Below are 16,034 nucleotides of genomic sequence, written 5' to 3'. Positions count from 1 at the left end.
TGGGGAGGCTATGAATGCAGACAATATGTCTGAATTTTAATAGGGTTGATGTGTGTGTGTGTGTGTGTGTATTTGTGTTCTCATGCATTTGAGCACCGAAATATCTTTCCTCCAAATGCCGTCAAGCAGCAGTAATTGTCGTCTTGTTTAAATATTGTGTTAAACCTACTTTCTCATAGCAGTCTCATAGCACAAAGCCTCATATTAAATGATTAATGATAAATAATTGTGAGGGAAATTAACATTTGAAAAACATGCTGCCAACGTCCCACTCCCTCTTTATCCACAGGCTTTCTTTTAGTCACTTCACAATGTGATGAGTCACTTCCTTTGACCTCTTTCCAGGAATAAATTTGCTCTTTTCTAATATCTGAAAGCCAGGCCGCGGGGCTCATGTGACATAACTTCTACAGTCAGATGGCGTGCCAACCCAGGCTGGAGAGACATGTCACATGTAATACGACACACATGTAATATGAATGACATGCTGTACATGTCACATACAGTATATTTGCATGAAATCACTGCTGAAAGATAGGAGCTCAGTTAAATTAAAAGGAACAAAAAGGCATGCACCAAGATCATTGATTCATCAGCTTTTATGCTGGATCTTGGTCTATAATATCTGCCAGTAATTTGACGGGCAAAATCTAGGTCTAGCAGCTTATAGTAAATTCATTACAATACAGTCCGTGCTTTCAACTGTTGTGCTCAGTATTAACCTGCAAGTTTGCCTTTTCTGGGGAAACTCTGAGAAGTTCAATTTGAAGTGGACCCTACTTTCCTTCCTCACCAGCACTGCTGCAGTGTCTGTGCTGCCTGTTTTCTATGCTGCCTCTCCACATGAAGTGATTGCTTTCATTTGGTTCCCTATACATCTCGCCCCTTTTTCCACTCAAGTTATGTAAGTCCAAGGCTTACTGCCTCTGGGTGGAAGCATAAAGAAGAGGCAAAGCTCAGATCACTGAGTCTATGATGTCTAATGTCTTCACTTCAGAAAGCAATGGGGCAGATACGTATACAGTTTACAGTGGGGCAGACATCAGAAGTGAACCTAGCTAAAGACTAAATATTGATATGGGGGAAGAGTGAATCTGAGGCGATCGTGTAGATTTCTCAGCATGCGGTTTCTTCAGCAGCTGCTACAGTCCAACTGTTTCCCAACTGTTTCCAGCTCCCAACTTCTCTCCTTCTCCCCGGGATGTCAGCACTACAGCAAAGTAATGAATCAATGTCCCCCTAGAGAAAGCCCTCAATTAGCTGGCACAGTCCATTTGATAAATGCTGTGGTGAATACAAACAGAGATGGTGCAGGTAAAAGGCCAAGGAAAAACAAACAGCCGATTCTCATTTTGACTATGAGAAAAGGAAAAAAAAACACTGCTGTCAGGTGCATTTAATCTGCTGTGTGTGCATATGTGTGTGTATGTGTGTGTGTGTGTGTGTGTGTGTGTGTGTGTGTGTGGGGGGGTCCTTGATGGCCATTGTTCCTGTCAGACAGCATCCTTATTGACTTGTGTGCTCAGCAGCTGTTTGATTGCTTAGGCTGTTCAAGGCGGCCTTTGGGTTTCCAGGAGAAACCTAATGACTAACCATCAAAGACTGTCCTGCACAGTCCATTTATAGAGCGTGTGTCCAACATGACTGATGGTGCCTTCGAACTGCACTTGCAGTTTGTGTGCATGTGTGTGTGTATGCGCTTGCATATGGGCAGATATGTCTATGTGTGACTTACAACATAGTAAATAGGCCTACCACCATCGTTCCACAGTGATGTATTGATCAGTCTGTGCTGCAGTCATGGCGAAAAAGATTTGATAAATGAATGTAGCAAAGAGAAAAAAAAAAAAAAAAAACCTCCAAAATTGATGATGCTTCGTTGACTTTTGAAATAGCTCTCTGAAAAACAACTGTAATTTGTTTTGGCAATCCGAGCTTTTAAACACTGAAACGAATGGCCTGCATTTTTAAATGTTCTCCAGAAGTCTGTTGACATGGCAACCCAAAAACTGCATTTTTCCTCCACACAGTCAAGTACTTGCTGCTGACAGTTCTGAAGGCAAAGATCCAATACACTGTGAATCTTCTGCTGTGAGGGTGGAGGGTTGTTTAGGCTGTAGTCTCAACCTTGATATTTAGATAGATATTTAGTGTGTTATGTAATTGATTTGCAATACAATTTTGACAGCTGCTTTTTCATTACCAGGATAATTAAGGCTTGACAAATGTGACTGTGTTGTGGTAAATTGAAATGCCTCAGTGCACACAGGAAGACATAAAGGGACGGACGGACGGACGGACACACACACACACACACGCACACACACGCACACACACGCACACACACAGGAGCTCACCACAATCATCTTCTCTACTTTGGCGATGCCCTTCCCAAAGATGGTCCCCAACTGGTCGCCGACCCCAGCCAATAAGAAACCAAACAGGGGAATCCCCAGCAGAGCGTAGATAATACAGAAGATCCGCCCACCTTCTGTGTGCGGAGAGATATTCCCAAATCCTGGAGAAAGGGACAGAAAGAGAGTTAATTAGTTCAGCAGGCGGCAATTCAAAATGCCAGCAGCACAAATTAGCTGTCGCATAACGAGGCAGTAAATCCAGTGGATGTCATCACCACTTGTCAATGTATATCCTCATCAAAGCCAGGTTATGAAAAGCTGGCATTCACTGGTAGAAAATGCACAAACCAGCTTAAACTGAACTTGGTGGACGGGAAAACTGTGTTCACAAAGCTCGGCCATGCTGAAAGACACAGGAGGAAATCATTTCAGCAGTGAGGGGGGAGAGAAACGTGGAGAAGGGAGTTTCTCATTCACACCCTCCTCTGTCCTCGAGCAATGCTAATATTCCAAAGAAATGAATGTACACATGCTGTATTTATGCCTGTATATGCACACGCACGCACACACACATGCACACACACACACACACACACACACACACACACGCACGCACACACACACACACACACACACACACACACACACACATAAAATCAAACCTATCACCAGTGCAGTGCCTTTTATCTTCTCTCCCAACCCTTCATCATGTCCAAATAGTACAGAGGAGAGGGTTTATAGAAGTCCATACCATGGCAAATGAAATTCTCAAACCACACACACACACACACACACACTCACACACACACAGACACACTCACACACACGCAGACACACAAACACGTGTTAGTGCTAGGGAAGTAAGCACAGGCTCTGTACAGAGACGTGTACATTATGGAAACCTCACTCCACACGTTTGACAGCTTCTGTGTTTCATTATTTAACATTTCATAAAGGCTCTGCATAATGAACCCCATCCACTTTTCTTTATTAATGCAGTCATCTTTCTCAGGATATGACCTGCAGGGAAGCTTCTAATGACTTTCTGCTCCTGCTTCCTCATAGGGTGACACTATCAGAGACACTATTGCCAATCAAGCCCCGCTAATTACTGGATTAGTTCAATGGGCGACAGGTTACCAAATTAGTTTTAACACCTGTGGGTGCCCCTGGAGAGCGCAGGAGACGCACCAGCTCTCTGATTTGGGGTTACTCTGCCTTCTGTTTTGACTGAATAAATGTTACCAAACAGATGAGCCTGAGATTAAACATGTGACAGGCTATGCACATTAGAATACTGTCACAATATCAGACATGATTGGCCAAATTGGGCTTAGGAAGCTCATCAAGGCTGCTTGTGACGAAACTGAGGCATTGATGAGTGACTTTTGTGACTGAGTTGTAGTTATGTAGTTATTATGTGGTAATGGGTATAACCAGTTCCTATTTAAATGCAGCATAATGCTGAGCCAATCAACTATTCCTGCTTATCACAGCTACTTTTCCCACTGGGGCAGCGGTGTCCAATCATGTGCCAAGAGGTTTTTATTCCAACCGATCACTGCACCAGGTGATTTCACTGATTAGTTCCTCCTCTCTGGTTGAAGGTGTGCTAATCAGTGAAATCAGCTGCTGTGGTGTTCGGTTGCAAGGAAAAACCTGCAGACTCTTGACCCTCCGTGGCTCAGGATTGGACGGCACTGCGCTGAGGATCTGAAAAGTATAACTGGATTCAGGATTTATAATGGGACGCCCAGACAAAAGGCTGCTGACGTTTCCCTTTAGCGTGACTGTATCTGTGACATTTTGACTTGTCACATAAGTTGGGCATGGATTGATTGCTTTGTTGTTGATTGATAACAATGCTATTTAATTGTAGAAATTACACTCTGCCCCATTGTTTGTACTGAGACTGATGCATGCTGTGTCACAGCATGTGACACAGATGAGAAGCTAAAGGAGGGATAAAAAGAGAGACAAACTGAAATATGCAAAAAAACAGAAAACAATAATATCGCAAAGGCACTTTTACACAATTTTTTGGCAGAAAAGGTGATGCCTCAACAGCGTTTGTGTGTGTAAATTGAAAAATGGGTTGCACATTTGCTTCCATAATAACCTCAGACACTATTAAACTGATGATGAGATGTTTAGTTTCCATTGTAAAATAGATGCAAGTTACAGAAACAGACACTAGATACATGTATACATGTTGCCTGTACAACTGATTTGAGTTTCTGTGTATTTTGGTGGATGATAAAGAGAAGACTGTGAGGGCTGTTGCAGCAGCAAGTTGTAATAGGATACATGTTAAGAAAAACAGGATATAAATAATAATATAGCAAAAGGTTATATAAAGATACTCAAACTGACAATTCCAACACTTGGATATATAAAGCAGACGTACTTATATGGAAATTGGGCATAAAAGTATGGATTCCAGTATTGAGAGGATCTGACCTCCTCTAAAAAATAGAACTTTTCTCAACTTTAGAAACTCCCCCCAGTCTGCCTAAAAGAAGCAAGGCATTTTTTTCAAAGCAGTTGCTTTTTGTCTGCCTGGCTGCCGCTCCCCATTGATGCTGAAGTAAAAAAGGCAGTTGCAGTTTGAAAAAAAAAAAAATCAGAATAGAGTGAAAATGCCGGAAGACCCATTGGGCTGAGAAGCTCAAACTGGAGCACTGAGGCTACGGAGAAGAATTTAAATGAGGCATCAGATTGGAAAAACATTTTTTCCCTCTCACCCTCCCTCTCTCTTTCTCTCTCTCTTTCTCTCTCTCCTTATGCTGTCACATTGGGAAAATTGAATAACAGATCAGTTAAACACCAGTGAGTCATTCAGAATTAGTTTCACACCTTCAGCCTCATGATTTCCAATTTACAGTGAACTAAAAACTACTAACAGGCAAACAGGCTATTTGTCAGAGCTCGTCGCTTTGCGTCGACCCCAAAAACACTAAACTAACCTCATTCATAACATTACTCAGTAGTGCCATGTTGGGTTATGTAATGGATCACATGCAGCAAACTGTCATGGTGCTGTACTCTCTCTCAAAGGAACAAGTGCAATTGCAGTGCACAATAAAAGCTTAATGACTGCCTTCGAAGCTCATTAAGGAATGGCAACACAGCATTCAAGTGAGCGACTTTATTAGCTTCTGTTAAGGATGCAGCAGTGCTTAATTTGTAAATGATGAGGTCCCGGAACACCAAGGGGTCGCTGTTCCCGCAAGTCGGTGTGGATGGAAAAGGTTGAACATTTCAAGACAACAAGCGCATTGGAGGCACGGTGGTGCTCAGTGCAGCCATATAGCTTACTGTAGACCTAACAGCCTAAACATTACGAAATGACCGACTATATGACCTTAGAGCTCCGACTACTGGGGACCTACAACAATATTTGATTATTGCATATAGGCTACATAATGCTCATTTTTACAAACCTGCCCTTCAAGTAGTAGACTAAAGATATAACTGCAATGTGCACAACAAAAAAATGACCACATAGGCTACTATGAGACATCCTAATCATACATAAAGGAAACTGCAATGGCTTCAACCATTTATCAGAGAAATTCTGGTTTGAGTAGTTACACATCAATATTCAATACAAATACTTTAATAGGATATCGATTTTGAATGTAGGGAACAATGTCAGTGAATAATGCAATAAAACGTGTCGTGGTGCAGCTAGAAGTCGACCTAAATGCGACACTCAGCTGGACCGCGCTGGTTTTGAAATGCCTACAGTGATGGCTTACAGCCCTTCACGTCAACCAATTCTCATGTTATTACCAATTATTTCTGGACACTCAAGATAACATGCGCAATTGCCCGCATATTTAACTAACTGTGGGACTTACGGGTCCGCACTCCAAAAAAATTCTGTTTCGCAGTCATCTATGATTGTCCCAACAGAGACCTAATAGATTACAGAATATGCTAACACGTTTACAAACAAAAAAAAATCTTGCTTACCTTGTCTAATTTTCCAAAATAGTCCACACAGCGGACATATGGACAGCAAATTCAACTTTTAGCCATGACGCTGTCTGAAGTTTACCATAACAGAGGGAACACAAGGCAACAGCAGTGAAACCCTGTGATGCTAAAACAGCTCTAGACCCAGCAACAATGACAATATTGAAGGTGGGGAGGCATTTTAGTTGGTAGGGGAAACACTGGGGAACAGTGTGTTACGCCTAAAAATCACAGATACAGGTGTAGCTGTAATTACTCACACTCTGTATGTTATTGCTTTAGATGGATTTCACCTTCCTTTTCACCAGGCATGCATAATACCACAACAATGTCACTGAAGACAGAGTGCAACTAAAAAATCTCAATCTCACAATAAAAACTTCAGGCATTCCTTTATTTCTTAAGTCCAAGTCACATAGGATAACTCCTTGGAGATCTGTTTTGATCTCCACACTATACGAAGTGCGATCTTCAGCGGAAATAAAACAGTAGGAGCGACTTAATTAAGGTTCCCAGGGGGGAGATGTGCGATCAATCGTTACTGCATCTCATTCACTCCCAGGTACTGATAGCAGAGGAAGCAACAGCACAGATAGTGTTTCAGTACACTTCCTAGATTAATTGTGTGGAAACAAAAGGTGGAAAAAAGATGCATTGCTTCAATGCTGTACATCCAATTAAAGGTCTCCACACATATGGCCCATCCAACACCGCAAACAAATCAATTTGTGAATATATATTCTGGTCCAACCACCTGTAACTGAATCAAATAAAGCCCAGAAAGGAAGCTGAGAGAGGGAGCAAAGATATGTTAAATTAATTGCAGAGGGCTTTACGTAATTATAATGGCTACAATGAATGCAGAATGGTTTTCTTGCTTCTGGACTACACTGTAATTCTCAATACAGGAGCCAGTGAGAAAGAATCAACTCAGCGTGTTTAGGACTACTTCTGTCTTTCCTCTGAAAGCTGCAATAATATACTGTATGCCTGCTTGTCTGTGCATAGTAGCAATTGCCACAGAACATTTTGTACCACTCCGGCAAAATTATGATGATTGCAAACAGACAGAACAGCAATCATGTGCTATGTGTATGTTAACAAGCACCCCTCAAGGTAAAATACACAAAAAAAACATCTGATAGCAACATATTTTAAAAAATCAAAGCAGTCAAAACAACTCTAGAGCCATAAAGTTTTCCTTTTTGTCTGCTTCATCAGAGTACCATGAATTTAGTCAAACTGCCAGAAAATAGCACTTCATCAAGTCCAACGTCGGTGAGCTTGCCTCTAGTCAAGAGCGAGATTGACTGTAGAAAAGCACTGCAGCACCAGAGTGAACAATAGAAAGTCGACATACTGGATCTCAGATGGGCAAAGGGAAAAACCCAGCCCAGCTGTTACAATCTGCCTATACGTTACCACCATAAACCTGATATAGAAGAACACTAATTTCCCAACCAGAATCGAGTTATTACGACCCCGTACATTTTCAGAATGGAGACTCTGACAGGATCCTAGTGATGCGAAACGGAGCCCAACAGCCCACTGAGCAGACACACTCATTTGACAAGGTCTGCAGGGAAGAGCCAGATGAGCTGTCAGACTAGCTGTGGCTGTGTGTGTGTGTGGGGGTGTGTATGTGTGAGAGAGAGAGTGTGCATGTTGTAGGTGTGTGTGTGCTGTTACTTTTCCCTGTATTAGTAAGCTCTTACAGCTGGAGCTGACAGAGAGAGAGAGAGAGAGAGAGAGAGAGAGAGATGGTGGAGAGAAGACGATGGGGAAGAACGGATGTTGAATGAATATATTCTTCCACTGACACTGATTAAAGCCCCGTGATTATGCGGTAACTAAGTGATCAGACAAGAACAAATGAGCTCAGGCCCTTATGAATCATATTCTTCTGATGTCGGACCAAGTCTCTTTAACCTCCTCGAGCTGCACTTCCTCTCAAGTCAACCATCTTTATAAAAAAGTTGTCTTAGTGCTGGACACACTGTTCGATTGCCAAGTGATCTCTGGTGCAGTGCAAGAACACCACAGCAGTGAGCGCTTAGTGCCAAAACCCCCCTCCCCAAAAAAAGACAAGGATCTCACAGAACTTATACATGCCTGGAAGCCTTAATTTGGTCCAAGTGTGCAACTTTTACTTTGCTCTGTACACAGTGAAAGTCAATACATCACCCAGATTCTCAACATGTTGGCGAGACTGGTGAAACTGGAGAAACGTTTTTGGTATTTCGAAATATGCTAAAGTCAAATTGTTAAAACCTAATTTCTTTATTTTCAAATGGCAGAGGTTACAGAGAAAACAGCATTTCTGTCAACAGAAAAAGCGCAGCGTGTCAGACATCAAATGAACCACAAAATGCTACATCCTGAGTGTGCGGTTACAGCATGTTTTTTGGTTCCCATAATTTCTATTGTTGTGGCGTAGGAGAGCAAACTATCACATTATTTTTCTGCAAGTCTTAGTTATTAGTTTTTGGTTATTATGTTGCTATTAGAAGCTACAGAATCTTTCCAGAAGTGAATATCTTCAATTTTTGTTTGCATTTCACAAAGTGACATGTAATTATTGTGTAATGTTATTATGTAATGTGGCGTGCTGTAAGCCTCTAGGTATCCTGGCTTCTAGAAAGTCAGGATGAACACTGGGTTGTTAAAAGAATGAGAAAGTATTGATGACTGATCATTCTTACCGATGGTGGTGATGACAGTGCCGGCGAAGAAAAAGGAGGAGCTAAGGTCCCACAGGCTCGTCTGATTGGATGAATTTCCTGACGGGTTCACACCTGCTCGGATTGCTGAAACCACTTGCTGGAAGGGAAAGGGGGAAAAAAAAAGTTTCAAAGTCTGCACACATTTATGTATCTGATCCTACAGCGCTGTGTTATTAGGTGGGCTGAGGAAAGATAAGAAAATTAGCCGTGTGCATCAGCTTTCCTGGGGAATAGACGACAGCGGAGGTAAACATCCAGCCAAAACCAATTAACCGCTGCGACAAACAGCGAGGAACGTCTGTCACCTTCATTAAACGCATAAGAAAGGTTGGGGCCGGATAGATTGCAAACATTGCATTTACAGAATTTTAAATCCTAGCTGGTCTCTTCACAAAAGAGAGGAAGCTGTCAGGTTTATTCTAAGAGGCAGAGAGTCATGAGATATTGCCACAGTGAAACCAGCAGGTGGGCATATTGTGTTGATTAGTCTCGCCCTGGTGACTGGCCGGCATGTTTTGTGTGTGTGTGTGTGTGTGTGTGTGTGTGTGTGTCTTGGGGACAGCACTAGGTGTGACAGGAGTCAACCTGTCTCTGCTGAGCGTGACAAGCCTTTCAGATGGCAGGTGGCTGCATGAGGGAATAGAACAGCAACATGTGTTTTCACTCTTATCACAGGACACACACACACACACACACACACAGCCTCTGAAGGAGCTGTGGAGCCAAGCAATGGAGGATGAGCTGCTAGAAATGTAAACAGAAAACAAGAGGCACTTGAGCTGCCTGATGTTGCGCCGTAATCACTGTGATATATTAAACATAACCAATTATACTAATGAGGTCATTCGTTCAGCTAATTCATGCATTAATTAGCAAACAGTTCTATGTCAACATTCTTGTCTTCACATAACACATGGGTGGTATAAATATGAACTCTATCTTAAAGCATTAAGGAGTTTGTAGAAGAGTAGTTTGAAGAAAAATTGTTTTCCCTCATTAATATGCACATTTTTTCAGCAAGGTGCTCCAAAACCTAATCAGATTATCTAGTCTGTAGGGAGAACATGTGGTGTGAGAGTGATGTTTCTATCATGTATTGTTCTTCTACAGACAGACAGACAGACAGACAGAAGATGCCATGAATGTACCATGGTGGATGGACATGGAAAGTTTATACATGAGCATGATAACACAAGCCTCGCCTCACTCGTTCTGTCGTTTCTCCTGAACACTCGACTAACCCTCTGAGTCCTTGGGCTTCACTCACCCACTCACTAAGATGTCTGGACCTCACTGGACTGCAACCAAGAACCACTGAGGATATAAACATGTGCAGAGTCTCATAGTACGATCTCCATCCTGACCTCTTCTACTCATCAGTGACAGGACCAGCGGCCGCCTGGGCCTCCTGGAGCCGAGATCTGCACAGAACAGGACTGAAGCCCGTGAAAAATTAATAGCTTAGCGCAGTGGGTTAGAGCAGTGGTTCTCAACCTTTTTGGCTCATGACCCCTTAAAACGAAGCAATGTCTACTCGCAATCCCGGTCACAAGAAAAAAGAGTTTAAACCAACGAATGATTTTCCCTTTCCAGGTTGTTTCATTTGCTTCATTATCAGAGGAGGCACAGAGGCTAAAAACAATTCAGTATTTTACAAGAACAAAAGCAAAAATTAAGGAAAAATCAGAAAAAATAGACATGATAAAACATTTGTATAGTAGAAATATGTTTTTTTCCTGTTCCATAAATCACCCCGCGACCCCCCCAAAATTATCTTGTGACCCACTAAGGGGCCCCGACCCCCAGGTTGAGAACCACTGGGTTAGAGGGTGTAAAAACTGGGATCCAGCAGATGTAAGGCTACAGTGTTTTCAGCAGGTCACTGGTGAATGAAAACCTGGAATGATGATGATAATTGGTGAATATAATGATGATTAATTTGCCCTTGCAGCAAAATGATCTTGTGCAAACAGCCAGCAGGAAGTGCAAACAGTGTGCATAACCAGACAACAGACATACAGAGAAGTACATTGATCAACTTGGTCGCCATGCAGCAACAGCAACAACAGCAGCAGTCGTGACTGGTGAAGTCCTGTGAATGTTGGGTCAACCTGACCTCAGCAGTGCTTTGGTTTGCGGAGATAAAGCTTTGAACACTGGTTCTGGACAAGAGGTTTCTGGGCCCAAGTGGGCATTCAAGCTGCAGAGTTATTACTGAGACAAATGCATAGAGAAAAGATGAAGAAAAGCAGCTTTGAGATTTCGGGAGCGCAGGAGGCTCTGCCGCAGAGCTGACGCTAATAAATTGCAAGAGGAATACTTTATTGGGTTAATGCTTTTACTTGTGAAATGTTTTTGACATAAGTAAGGTTTTCTCCAGCAGGTGGCTCATGAGGAATATCATCAGATTCCCATTTTAGACCTATGAAAATGATCTTAAAGTGCACTTTAATGAATATGAGACAGTTATGGTAGTGGGTGAGCAGCTTCTTTTTACCACGTGTATTATTTGTCATTAATTAAACATACCGTAAATAATGTACAACATATGGCACTGGCCATGGTCCTGAACCAGTCATCTTCTCCAGATCCAGCAAAACACACACACACACACACACACACACACACACACACATACGCACAGATGTCAAGGAGTAGAGCAACTTGGGGTCACTGCAAAGTCAGGGCGCTGTCTGTTTCGATTCATCAGCGCTAGCGAAATTGAGAGAGAACTTTCCATTAATCTCTGTGCAACCCCATGACTGTTGATAAGGCAGCAGGGACAGTGTGTGTGAAAGCTGAAATTGATGAATAATGGATTGGAAATTGTGGGGAGAGAGGCGCTAATGTCTTGACAGAGAGCATAAATGTGACATGACAGGTCAGAAGGTGGAGAGAGAAGGACTGAAGGACTTTGAGAGCGGTGTTGTGCGTTAGTTTTCGATTCAGGTCCACACACAGACACACACGCACACACATACCCACAAAGTGACATATGCAATTTCCATGAGCATGTGTGCAAAGTATGTTTGTTATTCAAACCTTCTGCAGCAGAAAATGACAAACAATAGCCACCAGCCCATGAATAAGAGTGAGAAGGCCTGGCCAGAAAGAGAAAACTATAGACTAAGATGGTTACACACATGCAGGGCGCACAAATGCGCACAAAGACACAACAAGCACGCACACATACAAATGTGAACCCATCACCAGTGCAGCGCCTTTTATCTTCTCTCCCAACCCTTCATCATGTCCAAATGAAACAGATGAGAGGGTTTATAGAAGTCCATATCCTGGCAAATGAAATCCTCAAACCCCACATCCCCAGTCCCTGAAATAACCTCATTTGGAAAATCACACACTCAGATAGGCCTGGCTCAGTCTGTCCCTTTGTTTTGCAGCCAAAGCAGGCATATTAATGCACCGTTTTGGCATGCAGCTCTGTGCATACTCACTATGACCATAAGAAATGATAAAATGGGATAATGTGAAGCCCACAATGTCTGTCTGTTGGCTGAGGCAAATGGGTGGAGGGCAGGAGAGACCGAATCCCTCTGTCTAGCTTTCGACATCACACACGTTTTTAATTACTCCCTCTGAGGGAGCATCGCTTCTCAATCGTCTGCTGAAGCAGAAGCACTGGCTTTTGATCACTGGGAGCTTGCAAAGGTGTGTGTGTGTGTATGTGTGTGTACATAATTGAAGAAAAGTGTGTGGATGACACCTGTGTTGGAGCTGTATGTGTATCAATAAATCATCAGAGAAAAATAGTTGCTTGAAGTAACTGTCTGATGGATGTTAATGGCAGACAGACCAGTAGTGTATTGTCAGCCTTGACCTGTTAAGTAAGTAAGTAAGCTTTCTGTTAAGCATAACTGGCTCTTAACTAGCCTAAAATAAGACTAAAATATTACTGTTAAGTGCCTCTCAGCACAAGTATAGGGCACACATCCAAATTGCCAAGTTCTCCTCAGCTTGTGAAATTGTAAGTCGTCCAATTCACAGTTTCTTTATTTTTTTTCTGTGGTCCAGGACTAAGTGATGTAAACTGCTATGCTTTGTAAACTGCTTCCAAACCATAAACCATGGCTTCACAGACTGATTCAGTGGACGGGTCGGTGATATAAGGAGCATAAAGAGCTCTAAAAATGAAATATTGGAAACAGGCTAAACTATCAATCGCTAAAAAGACATTTTTAAGAACAGCGGGCAGTTCACTCTCCATTGATTGTTGTCTTTATTAAGACAACAGGAAGCCTGAGAGGGCGTCAGAGACACAGGAGACGGTCGTACTATCAGGCAAAGCTAGGCAACTGGTTTAGGCCTTAATCTCAAGAATAGAACTAATATAAACTTTTTTTTTTCTTTATCGATTTAAAAGAAATTTACTTTATTTTGAGAAACACCCCTGCCTTCTCAGTCAGGCTAGTAGTAGTGGGCTATTCCACTTAATTTCCAGCTCAAAATTGCCTCTTAAGCTCATTTTTCGTGTCACTGCACCACGGAACAAAGCTACCTCGTATGTGGTGCAGAAGAACAAAAGAGAGAAATAGAAGTTTTGTTGTCAGCTTTATTAAAAGAATTATCAAAGAATCAACTGCTGCTAGTGTTTACTGGTAGCAATATTACCACTGCCTCCAACCTCAGTGAGCTCTAGTGAAACAAAAGTTAGCTCCACTGCCCGCACCAACATCTAACTATGATGCTGAATGTGCTGCCATGCCAACTGATGCTCAGAGCCAAGGGCAAGTAAATATTAGAAATAGTGATAATACTGATGAAGATGCATACTTTGCATGCATACTTTGAAGGCAATGTATAAAAAGGATGGATTGAGAAGGGTGACGATTGGGATCCTGACAGGAGATCACTATCTAGCAGGATTCAAAAGGTCAGCGCTGAACCAGCACAATCATTACACCACATTAACACCACATCTTCTAGCCAAACACACTCATCTGTTCTTACTAGGCCTACTGCCGCCCTCCTAATCTAAAATGATGTAATTTAGGTGGACGCTGCACATTAGACTAAGTTCAACAATGAAGCCTTGTCATCTTGGGTCAATTTTAACACGATGAGTGGCTCCATGCAAATGCCACTGGGTACCAACACAGTGGGTAAAACTCCAGCAATAATAAAACCCTGCAATCACAGAGTTCGAGATCAGCTAGAAAAGTCACCAAATTACATTTTATCTCAAGCTCTCAAGTCAACTATTTCAACTGTTGTTGCAATGTGTATGCATGCATGTTTTCACATATTTAATAAGCTTTACCCCATTATTTCTATATATTCTGGTGGTCCAAATATCTCACTCATCATCAACACCCTCCATTTCCAAAGGAATTCAGATTGACAAGATTCAACTGTGTTTTCATAAAGCCGGTTTGAAGAAAACGATGCAGGGGAGGGTCCAAGATTAGGTGTAGCAGACAAGTCTGTATCCCCTGTGATTTAAAGGCTTTTCAGCTCTGGCACATTAGAGAAGTAATCATCATCCCCCGTTCATTTCCATGAGTGGTTGTGATCAAGTGGCCCAATATGCCAGCTAAATTCCCCAAGAGGGAATGCTTTTCATCAACCTTGACAAGTTCGGTTAGTGGTGAGATCCATAAATCCATAAGGTGAGAGTATCAAGTCAGTATTTTCTGAGGTTAGCTGTTGGGATCAAAATGAATCATGATTACACTTAAGGTTTGGGTTATAGTTCAGACTGGAACATAGAAATTAGTATTGCTGTTCAGCTTTGGGTATTAAAAAAAGCATCTTATTGCAAAGGTCACCTCTATTTCGTACACCAATGGACAAAGCTGATCACAGAGATAAGATGTATTTGTGAATCGTTCCCAGAGTGATAGGTGGAACCTACTGCATAACATTCTTAATATCCTGAGATACTGCAAATTGTAATAAACAGAACTTTGTGAAATTGTTATTGATATTTCTGTGAAATTAATTTGATGAGGAGAGACATATCATTACAAACAGTAGTCCTAATGATGTAGTTTGTGCTTTCATTTTAGTCCAGTTTGAGATTTCTCAGGCTTGATTTGCCACAGAATCATAGAATTTATTTCCAGTTGTTGAGAAAATTAGGCGTAAGAAGAAGATCAGGGAAATAATGAAACTGTTTGACAGACAACAGTTCTTTAATTGCTCAGTTGATTGGTTGAAAATACCCTAAAGCTGGCAGTCTGCACTCACGGTCACTCATGGTCACTGTGTCCACAACTTGTAATAAAACTATGGAGGCCCAGCATCAAACAATATGTTTCTGTCCAAATATTAACTTCAATATGTGTCGTTCTCTCTTTCACTCTCTGTGTGTGATATTTACATTTCCACACTGGTTTCTGCACACAAAAGCTAATGATGAGGAGGCTTTATGGGGATTTTTCCAATCATCATCAGGCCCTCCAGAGTAGCAGGAAAACAGTAGAATATTCTTGTTATTGATATAGCGTTGATGCTAATAGTCCTACCTTGACCAGATCCTCCAGCTCAGAAGAGTTGACGCAGGCGTGCACGGCCAAGAAGTCCAGCTTTTCGGCGAGGATGGCCAGTTTCTGGGAGCTCTCGTGCGGCTGCTCCAGCGCCCTGAACACCGTCGCCCCGACGATGAGGTAGAGCACCACCAAGAAGAAGATGGCTGACACTGTCTTCCACCTCATGACAGTGGTCCTGGTGTCATACTCGTCCTCTGGGGAGTTCAGCACCACCGGCTTGGCCGAGAAAGACAGGCGGGGTTTGGAGTTATGGACAGCAGATTTCGGGTCAAGAAGGTCAGGTGCGGCCACTGTGAGGACGGAAGTGATCGCTGTTAATAAGTTTTCATTCCACTACAAGGCCAGAGTGTCTGAGCCTGGGCTTTACTCATTTGTCACGTCACTCTGTTTCACCCAAAACTGTATTGTCTCACCGATAAAGAGTGCTTCGAGGTGAGGATGTTGATTAAATTCTAATTAAAACA

General features: G+C 42.2%; 1 protein-coding gene across 1 annotated transcript in view; it reads right to left on the bottom strand.

Moving 5' to 3' along the window:
• kcnk2b (potassium channel, subfamily K, member 2b) overlaps window positions 1-16,034 on the bottom strand; it is a 29,669-nt gene that overhangs the window by 6,708 nt on the left and 6,927 nt on the right. Inside the window, exons 2-4 of the mRNA XM_071542646.1 lie at window positions 15,547-15,860; window positions 9,041-9,158; window positions 2,358-2,518 (exon numbers count right to left, since the gene is read on the bottom strand). Of these exons, the coding sequence (XP_071398747.1) occupies window positions 2,358-2,518; window positions 9,041-9,158; window positions 15,547-15,735 (468 nt within the window). The 5' untranslated portion in view covers window positions 15,736-15,860. The remainder of the gene's footprint in view (window positions 1-2,357; window positions 2,519-9,040; window positions 9,159-15,546; window positions 15,861-16,034) is intronic.

Source organism: Centroberyx affinis, unplaced genomic scaffold, assembly GCF_046629955.1.
Source record: "Centroberyx affinis isolate AG114_WGS23_722 - 3 ecotype Tasmania unplaced genomic scaffold, CSIRO-AGI_Caff_v1 ptg004146l_1, whole genome shotgun sequence".
NCBI classification, from domain to species: domain Eukaryota; kingdom Metazoa; phylum Chordata; class Actinopteri; order Beryciformes; family Berycidae; genus Centroberyx; species Centroberyx affinis.
The sequence above is the reverse complement of the archived record's forward strand: the minus strand, read 5'-3'. Positions and strand labels throughout refer to the sequence as shown.